The 26466-nt window shown below is 47.3% G+C and overlaps 1 protein-coding gene across 6 annotated transcripts; it reads left to right on the top strand.

The window, feature by feature from the left end:
- Positions 1-71: 71 nt before the first annotated feature.
- Positions 72-23334, top strand: Fam118a (family with sequence similarity 118 member A). 6 transcript variants are annotated; one of them, XM_071609396.1, is made up of 10 exons: positions 72-149; positions 9554-9609; positions 10238-10490; positions 12710-12931; positions 14270-14398; positions 16036-16321; positions 17726-17758; positions 18676-18753; positions 18979-19014; positions 22122-23334. In XM_071609396.1, exons 2-10 carry the CDS (start codon positions 9563-9565, stop codon positions 22139-22141), a joined length of 1104 nt encoding a protein of 367 aa, XP_071465497.1. In that variant the 5' UTR covers positions 72-149; positions 9554-9562; the 3' UTR covers positions 22142-23334. The 6 variants fall into 6 exon arrangements, with proteins under 6 accessions (XP_071465497.1, XP_071465498.1, XP_071465496.1 ...); XM_071609397.1 differs by having other exon boundaries at positions 10235-10490; positions 12743-12931; XM_071609395.1 differs by having other exon boundaries at positions 10235-10490.
- Positions 23335-26466: the final 3132 nt, after the last annotated feature.

Here is a 26466-nt window from a genome sequence, read left to right as displayed (position 1 = left end):
CGCCCGGGCGCGCGCGCAGCCCCCTCCGCGGCCCTGCTGCCGCCCCAGGCAGCCCGAGGGCCGCGCGGCCGCCGAGAGACCCGGGTAGCCGTCGACCGCGCAGCAGGCGGCGGCGGGAGCGCGAGCTGCGGCCCGCGGCGGCACGGCAGGTGAGGGGGCGGGCGGGCCGCGCCGGAGCCCTGGGACCCGGCCCCCTGGCCCCGACCGCCTTCCGGCCCGGGAGCCCCCAGGCCTTCCGACGTCCCCGGACTCAGACCTCCCGGGACTCGGCGGCTTCGGGGCCAGGGTCCCCCGAGACCGTCTGTTCCTGACACCCTCGGGATTCCCTCGGGACCCGCCCAGCCCCTCGGATCCTCCGGCCCGTGGGCTCCCCTCTGTCCTTAGCACCCCCGACCCCGAGGGTCCCCGGCTGCGAGTCTGTGTCACCTGCCTCGAGGCGTCTGTGCCCTCCTCTCAGCGTGAGGTCTGTGGGGTGCGGAGCCTCGGGGCGCTCAGAAATGCTCCCGGAGTTGGTGATGGTTAAGGATAAAAAGTAGGAACAAGTAACAGGTCCCCAAGGACCACTTTGTAACCGGACGGAGGGCGCGATCGCAGGCTCTGCATGTGTAATTGTGTGCACTGGGGCTTGGAGGCCAGATCAGGCACAGGGTTTAACTTTTTAATGCTCTGGTGAGACTCATATGGATAGAGGGAGGGAGCTAGGCAAATCAGGGCTCTTTTATGTTGTCTGCTCATTCTGAGAACAGCAGGGTTTCATTTTGTTTTGTGTGGTTTTCTTTTTTGAAGTGGGGAACTAGCATTGTTTTGAATGACTGATAGGTTCTGTTATGGTACACCGGCTTGGTTGGCTGGTTCCGCGTTGGAAACCAACTAGTCAAGAGGCTAAGCTGTAGTAGAGAAAGAACTTGATTAGGATGAGCTGGCTGATGGGGAGCCTACAGGGCCATCTCCCCTCCCAGGAAGCCGATTTGGGAGCAATTTCTGTAAGAGATGGTTGATCACAGGCTGATGGGCACCATCTTACAGGTGAAGGTTTGTGACCAAATAACACATCTGATCCACGACTGACCCTAATCTAGAGCTGCTTTTCAGTTCTGTAAATCTTAAGAACAAAGATTATTTCCTAGGGCTCTTCTTGTCATAGGCAGTTCTTTGCCCATAGGCGGTTCCTTGCCCGTAGGCGGTTCCCAGCGCAGTCTAGAGGGATAGCTGCCTGAGATCTCTTGCTGATCATACTTAGATATTGGGAGAAAATATACTTCACCTGATTATTATGGCAGACAAAGGTCTTTGCATTGGGAGACAGAGGACACTGCCCCTGCTGTCAGGGCTTTATTGAGAGGCCAGGGGGGTGTGGTGGTAACAGTGCAGTGGCCTTGAATGCAGCTTGGGTGGAGGATTTTTGAGAAGAGGTAAGGGTTAAGGAGGACTTCTTGGGCTGTGGATGTAGCTCAGTTGGTAGAGTGCTTGCCTTGCAGACGTAAGTACACACACACACACACACAGGTCATCTTGGTGATGAGGAGGTGGCAGGGAACAGGTGAGCAGATTCTTGAAGGTTGAGGCCAAGAACTTTGCCACAGTTATTCCAAGCAAAGGCAGCAGACAGCGTGTGGAATGACAGAGGGAGTTCAGCATAGATTTTGGAAACGTCAAGGTGTGGCTGGAGTAGAGCTTTGTCCTGGGAGTGTGGCTGGAGTTGTGTTCTCTGCATGGTCAGTGTGAGGAGGGCCAGCCCACCATGCCCTTGGGCCTTTCTGGAATTACTGCTTCTGCTAGTAGGGTCCTGGTAGATGGTGATCTAGCTGATTGAAGGAAGGTGAGCAGTGGTTGGTGGGGAGGAGTGAGGGAAGCATTTCCAGTGGAGACCAGAAAGGGAGCATGGGAGTTTTGTAGAGCACAGGGATTGAGTCAGGAGTGGTGAGAAAGGGGCCCAGAGTCCAGCCAGGACCCACACATGGCATGCTTCCAAGGCTGAGCACCTTGGGGAAGCAGGAGAACACTGAAGTATTTAAGGAGGAGAGTAAAGCGGCTTGGGTGGTGGTGGGGAGACTTGTTTGGAGGGAGCAAGATTATTGAGAGATGGGGATGACCTGGACCAAGGTGATAGCCTCCTGGGGCATGGCGGAGCTTCTGAAATCCCAGGCCTAAAAGACAGCCTGGGGATTGACCTGGGAATGTTTAGGTCAGGTTTTGTCATTAATTCATCAGGTATGTGTTCACCTTAGAGCTTCATCAGGGTGACAGTGTGTGTCACAGTGAGCCTACTAAGTACCCAGAAGTTACACCTGTCATAGAGTGGGCAGGGTGAAGGGGCCTGACTCTCAGAAGTGGCCGAGTTCATGCTGGCCTGGGGGATCCTGAAGGAAGTGGCAAGCCTTTGAAGGACAGAGAAATTCAGATGTGTCAATTGTTACTGGAGACAATGTGGGACTACAGGTGCTGGAGCTGCAAGCAGGTTTGAGTGTCCAGTTAAGTTGTGAGACTTTGAGGCAGTGGCTGACGTGGATCAGAGAGATTTGGGAAGAAAGGGCTACAGGACTCCCTCTGTTGAAGTCTGGGCTGGGTACGGGAGCCTGGGCTAGCCCTGTTGAAGACGACAGTGTTCTGTATACAGTCCAGTAAGCTGGCCACACAGCAACTGTGATGGGTCAAAGAAGAACTGAAGTGTTTTGATTCACTTCATTTTGATGAATTAAATAGGAAAGCTCCACTATCATACAGCTGTAGTGTCACAGGAACATGCTGCTCTTTTAAGTGTTGTCCCATTTAGTGTTTCCAGCCACCCTAGGAGGTAGATGCTGTTGTTCCTTTTTACACATAAAAGAAATAGGCTCACAAGGAGTGGTTTCCTAAGTGTTAAGCAGTGCAGCCAGTATTGGTGTTGGTGGGGTGCTTTCTATGATATCCTGCTTCCTTCACCCAAGGAGCCTGGAGCTTAGTTTTCCTGCAGGAAGAATGGAGTATTGTTTTCCTCTTGTAGCCCGCCTTATCTATTCCAGCTAAAGTTAACACAGACAGTAAGTAGTGTGACAAGCCAGCAAAGACCAAACATAGAACTTCTGTGAGCTGATTGGTTTTCCTGGGGCTCCACTAATTGCTGACTTCTCTCTTAGCATTTCTGGGGCATGAATGGAGTAAGAGCTGATGAAATTGCAAACTGCACTCTGTTATGTGTGCAGATTTGGTGTTCTGGAGGTGGAAATGAGTGCCTGAGATGGAGTTTTGGGTCACAGTGGACCAGGCATTGCCCAAGGTAATGGAAAGAGTCTGGGACATGAGCCAGGGGCAAGTTTACAGTTTGTTCCTAACTCATTGGGAGACACTAACCAGGTCATTGCCTCTCAGTCTCCTTATCTCTTCAGAAAAATGAGGGTATTTGGTATCTATCAGCTTTAAGATTCCTCCAGCTCTGGATTTCTGTAGTTCAAGGTTAATGGGAGATCTGCTTTCTAGAACATCTCTTCTAGATCCTCTTGGGAGGGGACATGGTGGAGGAGAAGTGTGCTTTGGCCTCAGTTTTGTTGTCACCATTACTAGCTTATTAAGTAACACAGCTTCTTGAGTTATGTGACGTGTCACATCTGATAGAAACATCTATTTTCCCGGATGGCAGGTTCCCAGTAAAATATCAGGTGTGTTTGTTTGCCTTTCCGGGCTGCGCTGATGTCAGAACAGGTACAAGACTACACCGTGGTGTCGGGCCTCCTCAAAGGCTTGCTGTCATGTGGGTCAGGGGAAGTAGAAGCCGTGACTGCTTTGTGGGGTTCGAATGAGACGATGTACAGAAAGTGTTCAGAGCTCTCCCTCAGACCTAGTAAAGGCTCGAAAAGTGGAAGTGATTAATGTTGATATTTAAATGAAACTGACTTTGAACTTTTTAAAAATTTTCTTGGTGGCAACCATGGATGGAACCCAGGGCTTCACATATGCTGGGCAGGGAGCCACACGTCCAGTCCCTATTTTCTGTTACTGGTGATTTTACCTTTACTTGATTGGGGCCCATGTGCCCAAGCAACTCTGGGACATTGGCTTCAGGAAGCCAGTTAACACATTCTGATAATCTAAGTAGGCAGTTCTGTCGTAGTTCATTTGAGATGAAGAGAGTGGTCAGGTAGGAGGGGTTGAAATTAGGGTTTGCCTTTTCTGTAAGTTGCAGAAAGCAGTTCATCCTGAAGATTCCTCTTTACTGGCTGAAGTTAGATTTTACCAGAACCCTGGCTAGCCTGACACATGTTATGGTGACTGTCCTGGAAAGGTGATAACTGGGAAGGCTGCTAGTGCTGGCTCACAGTAATGGATGAGCTTTCACAGCTGGTTAAGTGCCCTTAGATATTGGGCTTCCTCAGTCTCTGCAACAGCCTGGCCTGGAAGTGGCCAAGCAATCCCTATTTGACTGGTTAGGAGGCTGAGCTTGGGAGAGGTCTGCTGGGAATGCTGGTGCTCTCTGGAGGGCAGATCCGTTTCCCTGTCTCATCCCAGTGCTGCTCTGGGTGCACACTTGATTTGGGGCTAAGCCTCTTCTTTGCGGTATGAAAGCTTGACTTTTTTGTCCCTTTGTGCCTTATTTCCAGTTCAGGTGGAGCTAGGCATGCTAATCGCACTCACCTGAAATTCCTGTCAGCTGGACCCAGGTGGTTCATTGGAAACGAGACTGCCACGTGTGATTTCTTCATCCTTGGCCCCCACCTGCAGCGGTCCACTAGGAAGCCAGGTTGCTGTGAGAAAGGAGGCTTAAGAATTGGGCGAAGTCAGGGAAGCGCACCATTGAGAGAGGGCTGGGTGGCCTGCTGAGCACTGCTCAAAGGCTTCTGCCTCCCAGACCTGCCTGTGGGGCGTGGAGACCATAGGCCACCCTGGTTCTGTAAGTTGAACTCAGCATTTCCAGTCTCCTGTCTCCTTCTGCACATTTGTATACCATTCTAAGTGTGGTGACTTTGCTAACGGTGGCTGTAGTGGCACTAGTGATGTTTCTGGGAGTCATCTGCTCTGTTACCTGGCCTCGTCCTCAGGATTTTACATACCAACTCAGTGGTAGCGACAGTGACCTTGTTTGACTTTCTTGTCTGTAAATTCTGGGTCTTACGTGTCCCATCACTTTTTGAAGTGATTGCAGATGAATTGAAGGTCAGTGCTTGGAAGTGCTACTGTACATTGGCTGTATAAATGTGACCCCTGCCCCTTGTTGTGTGAGGCTTTATTCTGCACATCTGCTTTGTGTCCCGCTGTAGCCTGTGGGTGTGCATCGCCCTGCTTTTATATACAGCTTACATCCATGAGAGTTGGTCACGGTTGCCATGTCTATAATCCCAGTGGCTCAAGAAGCTGAGGCAGGAGGATTGTGAGTTTAAAGCCAACTTCAGCAACTTAGCAAGGGGCTGGGAATGTCACTCAGTGGTTAAGCGTCCCTGAGTTCAAGTCCCAGTACCAAAAAACAAAACAAACAAACAAACAAAAACCTTAAGAGAACTTATTTATAGAAAGAAAGTAAGAGGTTTTAAAAAAAGTATTGTCAAGGGTCCAATAAACTTGGACCCTTCTAACTCACTATGCTTGTAAAGTAAAAGTGCAGCTTGTGATTGAAGGTGAATAATTTAGTTTTTTGTTATGCCCCCTTTTAATTTTAAATCCCAAGTTTTTAATTCTACAGATATTTCAATAAAATTGCCACAGGTACATTCAAATAGGTTTATGTATATTATGTTAATGTTAATTAGTATTATTGTACTATAATTATTGTAATTATATTTTTACCATATTTCTATTATATTACTGTACTTCAGTTTTTATAGGCGTTTCACATCTGTGATGAGGGGAAACAATGTTTTCGTAATTAGCATTGCTGGCAGACATTGGCGCCCTCTTCTCATAAAGCTTGATGGCCACTCAGTTATGAGCCTCTGGCTTCCTCAGTGCTCCGTGTTCCCTTCCTTCTCCGCCCCTCTGCTCTGGCCGTGGAGAATGGTGGTGGCAAGCCTTTCTGTCGAGTTCCATAGCTCCATGCTGGGGCCTGGCTGGCTGCGCTGGGGTTGCTCCCGTAGTTGTCAGCTGACTGCCTGCCTGGAACCGAGGGGGTCCCAGCAGCCTTGCTCCTGGTGGGTGGATGGGGTTAGCAGGTGGTAGCAGGTTGTCTGCCACATGATGTTTGTTTTTTCAGGAGCCAGGACTGGGCTTTACAGAGCAAGGTTGCAGAAGACAGGCTCTACTATTAAAGCACTTCTCAGACTTCTGCCTGCAATGATGAGCTGCATAGCTGCCCATATTTAGACATTTACAGTCCTTTATAAACACTAAAAGACATTACCTCATTTCCTGTTTTTCAACAGCATAAAGATCAGAGCCAAATCTTACAATAACTTGGAGATTACCCCAGATCTCCTCTGATTTCTAAACCAAGGTCCAAGAGAGAGATTTCCATGGCCTGATTCTAAAAGTTTTGGAAGGACAGCCAGCCTCTCTCTGGTACTGCTTGCATCTCAAATGCCACTCTTCTAAACCAATCAGATTCCAGACAACAGCAAAACCCTTCAGAGGCCTTTCAGACACACTGCATCTTTTGGTTTCCTTGGTGATCACGTCACCAGTTTGTAGGCTCAAAGCCAAGTCATCATAGCAACCCATTTTTTTGCAAGGACCTATCAGCATTTTCTAAAAGCAACATCAGGCCTTAACACACACCCTTAAAAACAGATCCTGTCCTTCTCATCCAAGGCTTTAATGAAAGTCTTACCAGGCATCTAGGGTGTAGTTTGGTGGCAAAGTACTTGTCTAGATGCACATGGCCCTGGGATCCATCCCCAGCACTGGTGTGTGTGTGTGGCGGGGGCGGCGGTCCTCACTAACATGTCCTCTGCATAGAATATAAGATCACAGTATTTCATAAACTAGCTACACAGCAGCCGAGACTGCCTTATCCTGTTTTCTCAGCAGCCAGTGCTACACAAATGTTCAGAGTCTGGATACCGGAGGCCTGATCATGCCAGGGGAGAGGGTTCTCCAGGAGTCCACTGCAGTGGGTTAGGACTGGAGACTTGCTTTGCTGGCTGTATGAAAATAACAGGTCTACTTTTCATAGTTTACCACCTTTTGAATTGGACTCTTCACACAATGACTTGGCTGAGTCATGTGACTTTTTTTGGGCCACTGGCATATTAGCAGATGGATACAGGCAGAGTTCCTGTGCTGAGTTTAATGTCATTGGGTACTTACCCAGTTGGCTGCTTTGATCCTTAGAGGTCCACATAAGTCTTAAATTTTAGAGGCCCTTGTGCCTCTTGTGGTTGGAACCTGCATGTTGTGTTGAAAGTGCTATCTGAGAGCCAGTTCCAGACCTTCCAGTCAGGCTGAGAATGAGGGTCAGAGTACAAACCAGCAGCAACCACCCAGGAGCACTTACTTTCACCCATGTGGAAGTGTTGTGAATAATGATAACTTGTTCTTTTGGGAAACTTTGAAATCACTTAATTTTGGAGTTAAGTACTCTGCAAAAGGTTTACTACTTTTAATACTTTTTGCAGATGTATAAATATAATATTTAGGTTTTGAATTTGTAACTATAATTCATGCATATATGGAGACTCAAAAGCAGTTGAACATCAATTGAAGGAACTAGAGATTTTTAAATTTCTTTGCCATGATAACAATTTGAGGCATGTGGTGTGTTTAGTTACTGGCTGTTAGGTAACTGTTTTAAAAGTCTTCTAAAGTACTAGGTGGTGAAGGCTGAGACAAATGAGCACTTCCCATAGGGCACAGGGAGTATTCTGTGGGTTATCTGGGGGGTTAAGTGGGAGGTGGGGCTGGGATTAGTCTGCTGATGAGCAGCTCCTTAACCTTCAAATAGGATTGAACAGTGTGTGACTCTTGGCATTCTGTCCCTGGTGGGGGGAGGGGATTAGAAAAGGAAGCCTGGGGCATCTACAGGAGAGCTGTTGGACTCAGCAGTTTTAACTCAACAATTTCCTTTGAGGGTCCTGAGCCTTCAAAACTCGGCTAATTAGCAGGAATCCACATTTCATAGTTGGCAAAGCTGAGGATTGATGAACGGGTCATGGAAAGCTCAGGGCTGGGACCCGGGGGTGTCTGGTGGAGGGATCCTACTGTAGAGTGGAGAGCCTCTGTATTTTTTACTTTCTTTAGAAAAGTCCTCGTGTGTTTGCCCTGGTAGGTCTGATGGGGACTGCACTGGGGAGGAGAAGGGGAGCCGGGGTGAGCAGCAGCCTCACTCTGCCAGCAGTGACCACATCTCTGAGCCTCACTTTCTGGGGGTTCTGTGTAGTGGGGACAGTCTCATGCACCTTGAGGAGTTTGCAAGCTGTGAAGCGCCCCCAGAGAAAGAGAATGTGTGCTCTTAGAGCAGCGTCTCAGGGTCACCTTAGGGTCCCACTTACCTCCACAACTTAAGAGTAATCAGACCGATCAAGCCTTGGGTCCTTACCCTGGAAAGTTATTTTTTGGTAACCTGATTTTAACTGAGGGGGGAAAAGATACACGTGGACGAGTGGTTTTCAGTCAGTGCTGGTTAACATGTAGCAAAGCGGGATTTTGCATGTCCTGCTGGCCTCCGTCGGGAGGCGCTCCTGCTCTAACTCAGCACCGTGGGCTGCTCTGAAGCCATCCTAAATAGGCAGTTTCAAAGTGACAAAAAGCAGCTGTGCACCAAGCCTGTCATTAGGATATTATCCTACTAGGGTCCTGCATCAGGGACTAGATAAAGATGGTCTACCGTTTATTGGAATTTCATACGTGTAGCATGATTGTGAATGCTTTTTCATAGTATAATGAAACTTATTATAATGCATGAAAAAGTGGGATATGTACTAGGTTCTCAGATGATATAAAAATTTAAACTGTTAAGTCTCAAGGGAAATATATAGATGATAATATATATTGCTCAGAGGTAGTAGGATTATAGGCCATTTAAACTCGATTTTTCTGTGTTCACAGTAAATATTATGGAATTGAGGGGAAACATGATTCTGGAAAATTAGGAGACGATAGAGAGAGCTTGGTGGATAGAGACCATATGGGTTCAGAGTCCTGTTTTGTGTCTGCTTTGGTGACTTCTTTGGGCTGGATTTCAGTTAGCCACGGGCAGGCCTGGCACCTGGGAAGTACGGAGGGGTGTCGGGGTTCTGCCTCAGATCCAGGCCTGGACTCGGTGTCTGGAGTGCTCCACACCTTCTTTGAAAAGTCACATTCTGGCTTCCCTTGGTTATGCCACTTGTCATGTCCTTCCTTCCGTGATCAGTCATCTGTGCTCACGTCCACTGGGAGTCCCTCAGAGTGCTGTCCCAAGAGACCCTGGGGGTGGGGGAAGACGGCAGTGTGGGGCTGCAGCCCTGCATTCCTGTGCCAGTTCTCCTTCCTTTTCTGTCTGACCAGACAGTGGTGCATCTCCAGCCTGATAAGTCGCAAGATTAGCAGGAGTGGCTGTGTGCTTTGTTTGTGTGGCATTTTTCGGGTACTCTAATTTAAACCGAGATCCAGGGCTTTTGGTTTTACTTTCAGCTGTAACTCTTCCAGGGACCTTCTGACTAATTTTTCTCTTTAGGATTCACAGATGGATTCAGTGGAAAAGACAACAAATAGAAACGAACAAAAATCAAGGTAAATAAAGTTAGCTACCCTTGCAGGCAGGGTTATTGACTTCGCATAGCATTTGTCTACAAAGACAGAGTGACACGCACTTCCAGTTTTCTGCCCTTCTGCCCAATGAGGCGATCACAGTTGGCTCTCCAAGCCCAGCAGCGGTAGTTAAAGGGGTGGGAAGAATTCTTTTATATTTGCTGTCAAGTGACGCAGGAGGAGGAGCTACCTACCAGAGAACAGGTAGGGATTGATAGGTGTCAGAAAGCCAGGGTGTTGCCAGGAATTGTCTTGCCTGACACTGTAAGCAGGGATCATCTGTCATTATAGTTGGTCTTTTCGAGCTACTTGCAGCCTCAAAGGAATGAGGCTGAGCTTTTTGTTCCGATACAAATCACACAAGCACGTGCTTAGCACCATGGGTGACTCAAGGTGACTGAGCACAGCTGCCCGTGTCCATCATGGAGGAGGGTAGAATGTGTCCAGTAAATGCCTAAAGAAGAAAGACATACAGGCTTGGTTTTCTGGGGTACAGCGGGAACAAAACGTGTATTTAGGGACAGGCCCTGTTTGACTGAATGTCACAGATGTTGCCAGGCTTGGTTTTCACTTCTGTGTTCACTTCCCCTGCTCCTTTGTTTTGAAGTAGAAAGTTTTTAAAAAGCCTCATCCGGAAACAACCCCAGGAGCTGCTCCTGGTCATCGGGACTGGCGTCAGCGCTGCGGTGGCCCCAGGGATCCCTGCGCTCTGCTCGTGGCGGAGCTGCATCGAGGCTGTCATCGAGGCTGCCGAGCAGCTGGAGGTGCTGCACCCAGGAGACGTGGCCGAGTTCCGGAGGAAAGTGATGAAGGACCGGGATCTGCTGGTTGTGGCCCACGATCTGATCCGAAAGATGTCACCTGTGAGTCTCAGAAATGCTTCAAGTTTGGCAGGGCAGCTCTTGGTTCTGGATCAAGCTGGGTGAATTTTGAGCTGAGTGCCTTGCAGAGTGCTCCGCGAGCCCTGCTGTGCTCATTGCTCTGCAGAGTGGGGCTGAGGTGCTGATGTCATCCTTTTAAATAGGATAATGTCAGGTGTAGCCTGTGGCTCCTGTATCCCATAGTGAGTGGCCTGACTCTGCAGGGTTGGCTATGGATATTGTCATGCTGCTGTGAGCTTTGTGATTTTGTGTCATTTGGCACAGAGGTGTCCTGAAGGTAGGTTTTGGTCTAAGTAGCTGGCCACGTCTTCAAATGACAGCTGGTCCCCAGAAGGCATTTTAAGATGGGTAGTAGGTCATCTGTGAGGCTTGGGACTCTGGGGCAGCCAACATCAGCAGGGACAGGGCGAGGTGGGACGGATTCCTAGCTCCGGAGGTGCTGGCAGTGAGGCTCAGGGCAGGCAGCGCTGGGTGAGGCCTGGGCTGCTGGGACGGTTGAGTCCACTCTTTCTCCAGCTTCACTCCTCTGGTTACTCACAGCAGAGTTGCATTTGCTGTCACCACCTCCTTTCTTCTCCCAAACCCACTTTCCAAAAAAAACTTTTTTTTTTTTTGTAGTTGTAGATGGATAGAATACCTTTATTTATTTTATTTTTTTAAAGAGAGAGAATTTTTTTTATATTTATTTTTTAGTTTTCGGCGGACACAACATCTTTGTATGTGGTGCTGAGGATCGAACCCAGGCTGCACGCATGCCAGGCGAGCGCGCTACCGCTTGAGCCACATCCCCAGCCCCAGAATACCTTTATTTTATGTGTTTATTTTTATGTGGTGCTGAGGATCAAACCCAGTACCTCACGCATGCTGGGCAAGCGCTCTGCCACTGAGCTACAGCCCCGGCTCTCAAATCCACCTTCTTAACCAGGCTTTGCCCCCACCACCTCCTTTGGCCATCACTCTGGGGGCTGATCTCAGCCCTGTTCCTGCTGACTCCCCGAGCCGTTCAGGAGACACTGCTTCCTTCCTCATGAGGGCAATTTAAGATGGTTTCTTAAAGAACCAACCAGAAGAAGAAAGATTTTACAGCACTTGTAAAGTCTCAGAGGGAAAGCTGGGTCTCTACCAGGGTCATCATGCCCTCCCACAGTCTGGTACAGGCCACTTCTCACCGCCCTTCCTGATACTCCCACCACTCCTCCTCCAGCAGGAGCCTCACTGACCCTTGGACCTGCCTGAGCTTTACCCTAGTTCCTTTGCACTCGTTCTTCTCCCTGCCCAGACATTCTGGAAGCCCCTCGCCCGCTCAGGTCTCTGCCAATGTCTGTTATCAGAGAGGCCTTGCCTGTGCCCTTGCCTGAGCCACCCTCCTTCACAGGGCCCCTCTCCTGCCCCTCTTGTTTTCCCCATGGTGTTTATCACCATATTTGTACATGGCCTTTCCCTTCCTCTAAAATCTTTTTGTGGTGTTGAAAATTGAACCCAGGACCTCAGGCCTGCTAGGCAAGCACTCTATAACTGAGCTTCATCCCCAGTCCCCCGCCCCTGCTTTTTTTTTTTTGGTACTGGGAATTGAACCTAGGAGTGTTTAACCACTGAGCCACATCCTCAGCCCCTTTTCACATTTTTTTTTAGAGACAAAGCCTTGCTGAATTGCTGAGGCCCTCTTGAACTCCTGATCCTCCTGCCTCAGCCTCCCAAGCTCCTGGGGATTACAGGTTTGCACCACAGTGCCTGGTTCCCCAGCCCTTTTTATCTTGAGATAGGGTCTCACTACATTGCCCAGGCTGGCCTAGAACTTGTGATTCTCCTACTTCAGCCTCTCAAGTAGTTGGGATTATAGATGTGCACCCCAGCACTCTTCTCTGTATTGTAATAAACTCCCTGAAGGTGGATTGTCTTCTTTTTTTAAAAACTTCTATATTACCAGGCACAGTGGTTCACACTTGTAATCCCAGCAACTCAGGAGGTGGAGGCAGGAGGATCACAAGTTTCAGGCCAACCTTAGCAACTTGGTGAGACTCTGTCTCAAAATAAAAAGGATTGAGGATGTAGCTCAGTGATAGAGCACCCATGGGTTCAACCTCAGAAGCAGGAAATAAAGAAATAAACTGCTGTATCTGTAGCAGGCAGAGTGCCAACTACTTAGTGTGTAGTAGCTGTTGAGCTCTGATTTCTTGTAACTCTTGCTCCACCCTCCATAGCGCACAGGTGACACCAAGCCCAACTTCTTCCAGGACTGCCTGATGGAGGTGTTTGATAGCCTGGAGCACCATATCCAGAACCCGGTGGTGCTACAGTCCATCCTCAGCCTGATGGACAGGGGCACCATGGTGTTGACCACTAACTATGACAACCTGCTGGAGATCTTTGGGCAGCAACAGAACAAGCCCATGGAGTCCTTGGACTTGAAGGACAAGATGAAGGTAGGGCAGGGTGCGGCAGGCAAGGGAAGGCTCAGCGTGCACTTTGTGGCTCAGAAGAACTTCACTCAAGGCATTGAACTTGTAACTAAGAAGTGCCACTGGTGCCCCACAGTGAAACTGGATAGTCAGTCCTGAATACCACGCCAGTCTCTCCTGAGGCAGCTGGGTCCCCGAGGGTTGTGCCCTCTGCCTCTGAAGACTTCTCTTACTGCTGCTGTTATTTTCTTTTCATGCTGTTCAGTATGTCTGACACCTGCACTTATTGATTATAGTCACCGTGGAAAATATGGGGAATAAAGCAGTATTAAAAGAAAAATTCCTAAATTCCATTGCTGGGAACTTTAACAAATTGAGATTTCAAGTTTTTAATCCTGTTTTTTTTTTTTTCCCCTTAATATTACACTGTGCATTTTCCTGTCATTAAGATTTTTCTTTTCCTTTGGTACCAGGGATTGAACCCAGGGGTGCTTAACCACTGAGCCACATCCCCAGCCCTTTTCATATTTTTTATTTTGAAACAGTGTCTTGCTTGCTAAAATTCTGAGGCTGGTTTGAACTTGTGATCTCTGGCCTCAGCCTCCCAGTGGTGATTGAGGATGTAGCTCAGTGATAGAGCATGCATGGACCACGCCCAGCTCATTAAGCTATTTTTTTTTTAAAGTGTTATTTTTAAAATGGCAATAGAATTTTGGTATATGTGTGTTTTTCTAGGGATTGAACCAAGGCCTTGCAGGTTAGGCAAGTGCATTATATATATCCCAGGGCCCCCCCATCCCCCCACTTTTTTGTGATACTGGGAATTGAAATTAGGGTGCTCTGCCACTGAGCCACATCCCCAGCTCTTTTTTAAATTTTGAGACAGTCTCACTAAGTTTCTCAGGCTGGGCTTGGACTTGGGATTCTCCTGTCTCCGTCTTCTGAGTAGCTGGTGATACCTGGCGCTTTCCTTTGTATCTTGAACTGGAATAACTATAGTTGGCCATTTGATAAGTACTTTTTTCCATATGTTTTTCCCTTGGTGTGAAAATAATGCATAGAGTAATTGCAGTGTAGCCCGTAACTGAGTGTAACCCGTAACCGTCCCCTTCTCCAGCCATTACTCCTGCAGTTTACACAACCATCTGTCTTTAAGAAGTTCTTGTTGAGGTACCGTGACAGGAATAACTAGTGCCAACAGCTAAGTTTCTATGTTTTAAAGGTTTAATTTATAAATTACAAAATCTCTCTTAACTCTTTTTAAGGTAGGTTTGAAAAAACCATGAGCTGATTTAGATGTTCTCTTCTTCTGATTGAAATGACGCCAGGCTGATGTTCTCCATGTCGGCTTGGTTTTGATAGGTTCTTCAGTGGGCAAGAGGCCACATCAAGTATGGAGTTCTTCATATTCATGGCTTATACACAGACCCCTGCGGGATGGTGTTGGATCCGTCAGGATATAAAGATGTCACTCAAGACCCAGAAGTAATGGTAGGGGCCGTCTTGGTTGGCTTGGTTGTGCCCCTGGGGAACCTGTGGCCCCGGTGCTCTGCTGCATCTGCATCCTTGCAGTCAGCCCCCCACACGTGCCAGCCACGGGTCGTGTCTCTGTGTCCCAGCTGTTCCAGGCCTCGCCTATGCGTAGATGCTCAGTGCACATCTGCTCTAGGAGGGAGCGCGGAAGACTTGGGAGGGTCTAGCTCTCCTCTCCCGCTCTGCGCCAGCACCTGCCATTGAGGGAGGCGGCAAGGCGGAGTGCACAGCACAGGGTCTGCATGTGCGCTCTAGTCGCTCCTCTCAGCTCACAGTTTTGCCTTTACTCAGGCGTCTTCTGCCCATTTCCTCTCCTTCCTTGACTTAGCAGTCTCTTCAGCCTTCACAACCCAGTCTTAAGCCTCCTTCTCTGTGAGGTGTTCTTGATGCTGTTCACAGAACAAAGTGTGGAGAAGCCGCGTGTTCCAGCGCTTCCTGAACACTTCTGTCCTGGCATGTAGGTCTGCAGCCTCTTCGTGGGTTCACTTGCAAGCTCAGGCCAGGTCCCTGTTCCTCATGCTCTTCCAGCCTGATTCCCTGGGGACAGAGTGTCAGCAGGTGACGCTGCTGACTGCTTATGAGGAAGTCCATGCTGATATTGTGCCTTGCCAAGATGTCTGCCTGTGCGAATTGGTGATTCTCTGTTGCTTGCCTGAGTGACCCCTCGCCATCTGTGCTTCTCCTCTTCCCACCGTTGGCTCACTGTCACTCCTCAGGTCTCCTGTTCTCATTCCCCAAACCGTATCCACCTGTACCCTAAGGATGCATTTCCATCCATGGTCCGTGGACAGATATTAGTTTCAGGGTTGCCGCAGTCTGGCTGGGCACAAATCACTAGCCACTGAAGCAGGAACAAACTTTATTTTTAAACTGCAGGAAAACACTTCACACAGCTCCCGGGGAATCGTCCTGAACGCCACGAGGCTTGTCCAGGAACCCCCAGCCGGAAATATCTCTCCCGGAAATCCCTCCTCCTGCACTTCCCCAACCAATGGGAACTCTCGGGGAATCCCCGGAAATCCCCACGAGAACTCCAAAATAGTGCGAGAACTCAAAAGTTGCGGCAGAGGCAGATAGTAATGCCTCGCCTGTCAATCAATACTGTTGGCAAAATGCCAGGGGCCATACAGACTCAGCCATGGCTCTCAGCACAGGGTATTACATGTGTATGTAGAATTCTGAGCTGAAGATGGTGTAATGTCCTTATTTTATGTCTTAGTAATTTAAGATTCTACATCATTCTAGAAGAGTGGAGTTGGGTGTTTGCCCTGCTGAGCATTGGCTGTCCTCACCAGGAGATGCATTCACACTGGCCCCTGATTGGCTGGTACCTGGCCTGGCTAGGAAGAGGCTCCCTGACCCTGGTTGAGAGATGGACTCTCAGTCCAGTGCTGACCCTGTTTGCCCCAGGTCGCTACTTGGGGTTTGCCCAAGCCCCACCTCAAGAGTGTACCACCTTTCTAAAGACTTCTGGGGGTGACTCTGGGGAAACCCAGTGGGGAGCAGGATCTGAAAGCACGTGCGTGGGACTTGGTTAGTTGTAAGCTTCCACTGTTTCGCATACAAGCGTCCCCTTTCCTCTGGGCCTTTCACAGGAAGTTCTACAGAACCTGTACCGCACCAAGTCCTTTCTGTTTGTGGGCTGTGGCGAGACCCTGCGTGACCAGATATTCCAAGCCCTCTTCCTTTACTCAGTGCCCAACAAGGTGGACTTGGAGCACTACATGGTGGTGCTCAAAGAGAATGAAGACCATTTCTTTAAGCATCAGGCGGATATGCTGCTGCATGGAATTAAAGTGGTGTCCTACGGGGACTGTTTCGACCATTTCCCAGGATACGTGCAAGACCTCGCCACGCAGATCTGCAAACAGCGAAGTCCAGGTATGGAGTTTTGTCCTTACTTTCCAAGTACAAAATTCATGGTTTTTTTCCCAGTCGCCCCCTTTGGAGTTATAATTCACATACCATAAAATTCACTAATATTATTTTTCAGAAATGCCTCTGTGATTTTAAGATTTGAAGATTGGAGAAAGTCGGTGTGACAATGACAGTCTATAATTGAACTTTGAAGTGATATTAAAGTATATAGTTGTGCACATGAATGTTGGACACGTGTATTCAAATTTCAGGTTATCTTAACCAATAAAGGAAACTACAAGGCCAACTTTATCTGTCATGAATATAAAAACCTGAAAAATGCAGATATCTTCTGCTCTTATCCTGTCACCACATTTAAAAGCTAAAATTCTCAAACAAACAGGATGATTCTATGAAGGTTTTTATTTCTTCTTTCAAAGTACATTTTCCTGTTCTGCAGAGGGCAGCGTATCTCTAAGGCATTCTCCTGGGCCCTTACGAGGAGTGACCAGGATAACTGGAACTTCTCAGACCTTGTCATCTTGACATGAGGGGGCTAATGTCTTTGAGTTTGGTGTCATAAAACATGGATGACAGCAAGTGTGGAAAGTTCTGTATTGACTGTCCTGTCATGTAATACGAGACTCAGTTACTCTTCCCTACATGGTGGAATGAGGTCGGCACACAGGCCAGCTAGGAACTAGAGGGTGCTGATGATCCTGCAGTCACGTGAGTTTTCACCAGTACTTTCTTTTCAGAGCTGCTAATAATCAGCAAAATAAGTCGATTCAAGTTGTACTTCTATGAATAACAGCATAACCAGGGCAGTAGTCCGTCTCTCTAGTTTCTTCCTAGGGGTGGAAGAAGGGAAGTCAAACTTGTGAGCTTGGCTGTGTACAGTTTTGCAGAGACATTGCACTGTCCCCAGCTGCCCTTGCACTTGTGACTCCCTGGAAGACCAGGACCTGTTAACTGAGTTGAGCTTCTGGATCATATGGCTGAGTGGCTTCCTGTTTCCTCTGAGGTCACTTTTTCAGATCCTGGCAACTGAGTAGATTTTGACAAACTGCAGAGGTCTGAAAGGTCACTCATGTTTTTAATCTGGCTGTCATGAAGGACGTTTGTACTCACATTGACGGACTAGTACTCCTGGTGGGAGAGAATGAATGCCACTGACAGTGACATTAGTGATTAGCAATCATGGGTGTGAGCAGTGCTCCATTTGCCAGCTGGCTCTCAGTGCTTCACATGACACTCACTGAGCCCTGGTGTCAGCCCTGCCAGGAGGAGAAAAGAGGACAATGACTGGCCCAGGGCTCCACGGCCAGCACAGAAGCCTCAGAGCAGCCCTGGCCTCTGGCCCCAGTGGCCAGAGGAAGAGGAGCATCCCAGGTCTGGTTCTGCTGACTGTTGCTCTTTCTTCCCCAGATGCTGAACGAGTGGACAGCACCACATTATTGGGTAAAGCAGATCTTTATTCTTGCCGTCCTGTTTTTTGCCTCCACATTCTGTTTACCTTCCTGCCACTCTTTATGAAATCATGAAAGTTGTGTTTCTCACATTAAAGAGTTAGCCTGAATTAAGCAGCCTCCTGGAGAGGATAAGTGGCAATACATTCAGCTACAGTGAGGGACTACATCCATCCCTTCAGTGGGAAGCATAACTTAGGCTGTCTGCAGGCACCTGGGAATAATTTCTTCCCAAAGAACCAAGAGGTGCAAGTTGTTGGAGGGAGGCTGTTTGTATTGCACCATGCAGTAAAACATGCAGGAACCCAGGGCAACCTGTCTCCTCAGAAGCTTTTCTGTTTAGTGCTTGTTTGAAATGTGAACAGTCCTCTCGATGGACTCTACTCCGCCTGATTATAAATTAACAAGACTTAGCAGCTACCAGCGTCTTCCAGTGGGCAAGCTGAGCAGTAGGGATCTCCCTGTGAGTCTGCAAGGAGGGCCTCTGCAGCCCGTTTGGCATAGGGGTTGCCAGCACCACATCTGTGTGAGTGATGGGTGTGCTTGGGCTGAGGAAGCCACCCTTGGCTTTCCATTGCCACACTTACTTAACTAAGCCTCTAGAAGTCAAATTTTTCTTCAGAATAAAAGCAGCGACTTGGTTGTTAAAATGTGCAGTGTACGCGGGGGCTGGGGCTGGGGCTCAGTGGTAGTCACATGCCTGGCATGTGGAGGCACTGGGTTTGATTCTCAGCACCACATATAAATAAATAAAAGTTTATCAACAGCTAAAAGATATTTTTAAAAAATCTGCAGCGTATGGAAGGGATTATTGGGCTATTGCTTCAGTAAGAGCAGATTTAGAAGGTGGCCCTTGGAGGGTGAATTCTAGAATAGATCAGCTTATTAAAATAAGTTTTTGACTTTCAGGTAATGCATGTCAGGACTGTGCAAAGAGGAAGCTGGAAGAGAATGGAATTGAAGGCTCAAAAAAACTCAGACAGTCAGGTACTGGTATTGTGTTATTCCGTGGGGACCTCCCTGAGGTGTGTCTTATTAGTGGGTGGCTACAGTCCCAGTGCTTTGCTTTAGTGCCCCTTGTCCTGTGTTGGGAGCAGTGATTCACTGACTGGGTCAGAGAGCACTAAGAAGTTTTAGAGTGGAACCTGACCCCAGTTGCCCAGAGGTGCCCCCTTTAACTTATTTAATTTTCTAAAATTATTTATTTTGCAGTGTGGGGGACTGGACTCAAGGCTTTACACATGCTAGGTATGTGTTCTGCCACTGAGCTGTGTCCCAGTCCTTCTCGCTAAGTTGCCTAGGCTGGCCTTGAACTGTGTAGCTGGGATTATGGGTGTGTGCTGTTGCACCCAGAACCTTTTAGAAATTTTGTTTTGTCAAGAAGATCACTGAAGGAAGCAAACAGAGGGTGCAGATTGTAGGCTCAGTTCTTTTGAACTTTCACCAAGTGAAGACACCCGCAATGATCACACCCAGTGCAAAAAGTGGAACAGCTCAAGGACAGTCGGGGCAACCCCCCCCCCCCCCCCCCCCCCCCCCCCCCCGCTCTCCGCCACTGCCCCCTTCCCAGCTAAAGTCAGGTTCTAGAGGAAACCACTTCAAATCATTGCTTTTTGCTGCTTCTGTCACTAAGATTTATTTCACCTATTCAAACTGTTGATACTAGGAGAGGTGATGGCTACAAATCAAAGAAATAACACATTCCATTGGTGCTTGAAGTTGGGAAAGGAAAGGATTTACTTAACAAAAATGTCAGTGTTTCTTGAGTTGTTAACGACCCAGTGCATGACTCCTGTGCAGTTGCAGGATGTGTGGTTGACATCGAGGTCCAGTGAGATTTTTTTCCTCACGCTTGTTTATTATTTCATTTTAGAACCTTAATGATTATTTCCATCTTCTTTTTTCTCTCTTCCCAGAATCAATACTAGTGGGGGTCTCCTGGATTATTTCCATTCTCTTAGTTTTCTCTAATGCTTCTTAATTTTCATTTTCTGTTTCCATTTTTTCCAAAACTTTCTGGGAGATTTTCAAAATAGTTTTAAATTTAAAAAAAATATTTATTTTTTAGATGTAGTTGGATACAATACTTTTATTTTATTTATTTATTTTTATGTGGTGCTGAGGATGAAACCCAGGACCTTGCACATGCTCGGCGAGCGCTCTACCTCTGAGAGCCACAACCCCAGACCCCCTTGGGTTAAATTTTTGACAGTGTGATCTTAAGTTTTTTGAGAGCTCTTATTTTCTGGTTTAGCCTTTCTCCTAGCATCTGTTGTTTAGGATGGTGATATCTTTTCAAATCTCTGGAGACACCAGAGGCCACCCTGGTCATCTGACTCCTTTCCTGAAAACACTGGATAGAGGATTTTCAGATACAGGACTTTATTTTCATTACTTTATGTAAAAAAACCTCAGTAAAACAACACCTTTACAACAATCTGCCAACAGTCTGTGAGAGCTTTGGAATATTAACATTGTCAATTATTAATAGTTAAGGTGACTCCAGGGTGTGTTGAAGCATACTGTGATGGGTTGGGGATTCCCAATCTGAAATCCACCAAAGTCTTTAAAGCTCTTTTGAGTGTCAAGTCAGTGCTCAAAGTTTGAATTTTGGAGAACATTGGAATTCTGTTTTGGAATTAGGCGTGCTCAGTCCCTTAAAGTCTTGTCAATACTCCAAAATCCAAAAAACAAAAACCTCAGGAATCTGAAACACTACTGGTCCCAAGCTTTGGATATGGGATACTTGGTCTGTGCTGCATGTTTCTTCTTTGCTGGAAGGAACATACACTGTGATCTATTGTAGTCATTAAGATTCATAATGAATGCAGATGACACTTAGATAAAATGAGGCAATTTTCAAATGTCACCTACAGCATGAATTGTTGAAAGTTTTGGTGGCAGGTAGAGGCTGGAGGTTGTAGCGTCCTGCTTTTCAGTGGTGGATGAAGTGAGTGAGCCAGGGTCCTTCTGCAAGGACAGCTGCTGTAGACCCTGCATCCTTTCCTTTAAGTTTCATATGACTGCACTGAACTTGAGAGGCACGTGTATCTTTATAGGGAGAATTGAATTTTGATGGAGTTTTAGATAAAATTCTTTTGAAATCTTTTAGCAAATATTTGGGTTGTGAGTTGACTTCTACAACTAAAATGAAACAAAAAGTAAAACTAATGTTCTTTACGCCGGGCCTGGTGGAGCATGCTTGTAATCCCAGCGGCTCAGGAGGCTGAGACAGGAGGATCGTGAGTTCAAAGCCAGCCTCAGCAATTTAGTGTGGCACTAAGCAACTCAGTGAGACCCAGTCTCTAAATAAAATATAAAATAGGGCTGGGCATGTGGTTCAGTGATTCAATCCCTGGTACCATCCTGGCCCAGAAAAATAAATAAATAAATAAATAATGTTCTTTAGAGCTGGGTGCTGTGGTACAGACCTATAATCCCAGCTCACCAGGAGGCTGAGGCAGGAGGATCACAGGTTGGAAGCCAGCCTGGGAAACTCTGCTGTCTTGAGATGAAAGAGGCTGGGATGTACTCAGTATAGAGCACCTGGGTTCAGTTGCTGAACCACAGAACCCAAAGCAAAGAAAACCCTAGTGTTCTGTGAGTTGTCCTCTGAGCAGGTGCTTCTTTCCACTGGGCTTCCATTGCTGCCGTGTTCGGGGAGGAAGCCCGTGGCTGTCCCCACTGGACAGTGCCGTTTTCCTGCTGCTCTGGTGAACGTGTGGTCTTGACTCCTGTATCTCCCTTTAGGGTGTTGTGTGTGTGCAGGTGGCAGGGCCTGTTGCCTAGTAGGTGTTGCCACAGAGCAGTGGGCCAGGGGTTCTGTCCTCTTCGGTGCCCAGTGGGAGCTCTGCCCCAGGTGCCACCAGCAGCAGCACGGCCTTGCTGCAGGCAGTCATGTGTGCTCAGGGAAAAGCCTCTGGTCTCAGTTGTGTAGAAAGCTGTGGCTTGTGCTGCACAACGGTGAGAGGCCGAGGGTCATCTCAGACCTGCTGGCCTCACATTGCAGGCTGCAGAGCCCAGGGGAGAGGATTTCCACCTGCCCACCCAGAGCCTTGGTTCTTCACAGGCCCACCAGGCTCCCGCTGTGCCTGTGCTGAAAATGCCCATCCTTGGTCCGACAGAGAAAGAAGGCAGCGTCCAGGTTCAGTGGGGAGATCGCCTGGTCCTTCCTGCCTGGTCCTGTGTGGTATTACAGCTGCAGGGCCATCTCTAGACAGCAGCTACTGTGGCCTCCGGGGAAGGCTTTCCAAGTCCTCTCACAGGCACACTGGGAGGTTTCTGAAGCAGCAGTCCTGTTCTATTGCAGGTGTTTTCAGCTGAACTTCAGTTTTGGTGTTTCTTTGCTTGAACAGATGATGCTGGAGGATCTTGAAATCTCTAAAACCAGTTAAGATCTACAACTTGAAAGCCAGCCTTCTGTAACCACAGTGCCATGCCCAAGTGATGAGGAACGTACAGAGGATTCCATGTGGATCTCAAGCCTCAAGTCACATGCCCAAGAGCCACATGGCTGAGTGACAGCTCCACTGTATGTGCTTAGCTGCTTGGGAGTGACATGGACACACTTCAGGTACACTTTGTAAGGACTGATGGACAGCTACCTCAGGGACCAAATCAGTGGGAGGGATGTCCCTGGTATTCCCAATTCCTATTTGACATGCTCTCTTATGTCTAGATGACATTTTTCCTAATAAAGGGGGAGAGTAAAGATTGTCCAAGCAACAGTAGTTGCCAAAGAGAAAATACGAACTGGACAGTTAGTTTACTATCATTTTATGTGGAACATCTTTACCATAGAAAACATTTTAAAGACACGTTTGTTATGTTGTAAAGGATGAGTTGATGGCTCAGGCACCGGACCCAGGGCGTTTTTAGACAACTCGATTAGTAGGGCTTCTTTGGAATTACATCATCTTGGTAACTTCTTTTCCAAAGAGATGGCAAGTCTGACTCTTGCTAGGAAGGGTGAAGTCTCAAGAGCCAGAGGGTCTGTTCCAAAGTGCTGGTCAGTGTCGTGGAGGCTGTCCACTGCGTGTCTGGTAGTTGAGAAAGCACAGCGGGGCAGGAGACGGCTCTGCACTTTTAGATCGTCAGTTCTGAGCTTTCCAAGTCTTACTTCTCTGGGGCTAACCTTTCTGTTGTTTCCTAAAACCACCTTCCATGGATCACATTAAGGGGATTTGCAGGGAGGTGAGCAGAGCCTTGTGAAAGGCCTGCACTTGAAACATCCTCGGTGCTCATCCGCGTGGCAGCAGTGGTGGCCCCTGGCAGTGCTCATGGCGCCTGTGGCCCAGGCTTGCGTGATGCAGTGAAAGCTGAAGACCAAGGCTTCTCTTGAAAACAAGCCCTGCCTGGTCTCAGCTGAGGCTGCCCGTCTGTGATGTGACATTTCTTGCCAAGCCCTGTGATCTCCCGTTGACACAGGGAAGGTTAAGCACAAGAATGTCAGGTTGGGATGTACAGGGACTGGAGAAGCCAGAGACAGGACGGAGACTTTCCCCCTTTTGAAGCATGGACAACAAACCTTTTATGTCACTCTGCTCATAAATAAAAACTTAACATCAACTCTGTGTGCTGAACTTTTCTTTAGTTGTGACAAGTCTTGGTATAATGCATTTAATGAGAATTTTTAGCTTAAGTTACTAAGTTGTGAAATTCAGTAAATTATTTCATTTGATGTATTTATAAGTTTTTTAAAAAATATTCTTTAGTTATACATGGATGTAGTATCTTTGTTTATTTACTTTTACGTGGTGCTGAGGATTGAACCCCGGGCCTTACACATGGGAGGCAAACACTCTACCGCTGAGCCACACCCCAGCTGCCTATAAGGTTTTTTTTTTTTTTTTTTTAATTTTTATTTTTTAATTGTACACAGTTCCTTTATTTGTTTATGTGGTGCTAAGGATCGAATCCAGGGCCTTGCACATGCTAGCCGAGCGCTCTACCACTGAGCCACAACCCCAGCCCTATAAGGTTTTTTTAAAACATGCATTTTTCAGTTGTAAGTGGACACAATACCTTTATTATCATTTTTTTATATCTTTATTTATTTTTACTTGGTGCTGAGGATCAAACCCAGTGCCTCATGCATGCTAGGTGAGTGCTCTACTACTGAGCCACAACCCCAGCCCTGTAAGTATAAAGCTTTTAAAGATATATTTACTACTTGCAATCAGGAATGGATACTTGATTTTCAAAGTTGGAAAGACATGAGGTACTGTGGAGTAGGATACAAGAGGAAAAGTAAACCCGAGCCCAGAGTGCCAACTGTTGAGAAGATCCAATGCTCTTGTTGTAATGTATGAATATAGTCTTCTTATAATGGCTCCTTTTTTTTTTTCTTTTTTTAAAGTACCTAGGATTGAACCCAGGGGTGCTTAATAACTGAACCACATCTCCAACTCTTTTTATTTTGAAACAGGGTCTTGCCAAGTTGCTGAGGCTGGCTTTAAACTGTGATCCTCTTGCCTTAGTCTCCCAAGCCACAGGGATTACACGCATGTCCATGGGGCCTGGGAGTTTTGTTTTTTAATGTGTGTACCAGCTGTTGTGTTTTTATTATGTTGTTGTTGTTGTTTTTTTTTTTTAAGGTTTCCCTCAACCCCACACTTTTATAGCCCTGTCGTTTTCATTTTGTGCTTTTGTGTTGTGTGGTGGGTTTTGTTGCAACAGAATTGACTGCTCTTAGGGTCACTGACAGAGGGCCTGTGAGTTAGTGTGTTAGGAAGAAGAGAAAAGGGGTAATGCTGAGTCCCTGCAGCACTGAAAGGGACAATTCAGTGTTAAAGTCAGTGTCTTTCAAGACAGAGAAAGCAGCAGGTGACCTGATGGTAAAGCAAGTACTAAGGGGAGAACACAGTGGTTTCGCACCTACAGGTGAACTCTTGGCAACTCAGTCCACGTGGTGGGCGCAGAGTGTTCTGTGTGTGTAGAACAACGCCTGGTATTCAGGAGCAACCCTTACTACTCCAGGAGGCTGCTTCCAGTTGGCATTTGGCCCAAAGCTGACTTCAGAGGCCACTGCAGAGTGTGCCTGTCTTATTCTGAAGTGGAAATAAAGTAGTATATAAGTTTGGCTGGACACAGTTCCTTGGGAGGCTAAGGCAGGAGGACCCCAAGTTTGAGGTCAGCCTGGCAACTTTGACCCAGTCTCAAAAAATTAAAAAGGCTTGGGGTGTAGCTTAATGGTAAAACACCCCTGGGGTTCCCAGTATTGCAAAAAAAAAAAAAAAAAAAAAAAAAAGTTGACATCCTTCCGAAATGTAACCATCTATTTACACAAAATCACTTGTTCCTTGAGAAGGCCTGTGTTCTCCAGTACTTCCTTGACAAATTATATTTTTGAAAAATGTAGATTAATGGAAGTAGATGTAACTTGGTTTGCCATTTGTATTAATCAGCTTTTGTAATTATGACAAAGTAGCTGAGAAAAACAACTTGGAGGAGGTCAGCTGCCACTATTGCTCTGGACCCATTGTCCAAAGCTGTCACCTCGGAAGCAGAGTGAGGAAGGGGAAGGGTCTGGGGGACAAGACAGTCCCCAAGTGCCCTCCAAGCAGGTCCTAGTCTCCTGCTTCTTACAGTTTCCACCACCTCCTGATGGAGGTTGGAGCCCTCATGGCCTGGTCATTTCCTAGAAGGCCTGCCTCTAAACATCTCTGCTCTGCAAACCAAGTCTTAACATGGGAGCATTGGGGTACATTCCAGATCCAAACCATACTGCTGAGAGCCATAGCCGGTAGGAATGACAGCATGGCATTTTTGGTAGAGAGGTGATGCCAGCAAGCCATTGAAATGATAATGGTTATGTTAAGATGTGTATTCAATTGGATATTAGACCCCTGCTGTCCGCCTTGGAGAGTTCCCATTGGTTGGGGGAAGTGCGGGAGGAGGGATTTCTGGTTGGTGTGGTGTGTCCCAAGAGAAGGCCGCATGCATGGCGTTCACGGGAGTTTTGGAAATAAAGTTTGTTCCTGCTTGAGTGGCTCGTGATTTTTGTGCCCAGCCAGACTGCGGCACCATACCACCATCATTTTTTTTGTTTCTAAAACCACACACTACAGACATTTAAAATTATTTTTTATTGGTATTTTCAATATTGACATATAGTCCCTCTGAAATAATTTTCCACAAAAGCCAGGTTCAAAACTTACTAACCTCCCTTTGACTAATATATTTAAAATCCAAACATTTCAGGGCCGTGGATGTAACTTAGTGGTAGAGCGGGCCTAGCATATGCTTGAGGCCTTGGGTTCCATCCCTAGGACTGCAGAAGAGAAGAGGGGAGAACCACCACGGATTTCTCTTAAAGATTACTTTAAAGGTGCAAGGCAAGCCGAGAGTGAAGATGGTGGTTGAGTTCAAAATTTCACATGACAAACTTTTTTCAAAAATTGAAATTAAAACTATGATACAAAGTCATACTTTTTTTTTTTTTTTTTTTTTAACATCCAATGTTGTCACAGAAAACTTGCCCTCATGGAATAGGGCCAGAACACTCCTTAAATGAAGTTGTGAAATTAAGCTCTACTGCCTCTTTGGCTACAACAATTAAGAATTTTCTTCAGTGGACACTGGGGCTGGTCCTGCTTTCTCTGAAGTTTGTTCCCCGGAACTAAAGAAACTAACCTGACCTCCTTAGGCCAGGTTCCAGATTCCACAGCTAGAGCTGGCGTGGGGTTGCTGGAGGGCACT

The sequence above is a fragment of the Marmota flaviventris genome, chromosome 3, assembly GCF_047511675.1.
Source record: "Marmota flaviventris isolate mMarFla1 chromosome 3, mMarFla1.hap1, whole genome shotgun sequence".
Taxonomy (NCBI): Eukaryota; Metazoa; Chordata; class Mammalia; order Rodentia; family Sciuridae; genus Marmota; species Marmota flaviventris.
The sequence above is the reverse complement of the archived record's forward strand: the minus strand, read 5'-3'. Positions and strand labels throughout refer to the sequence as shown.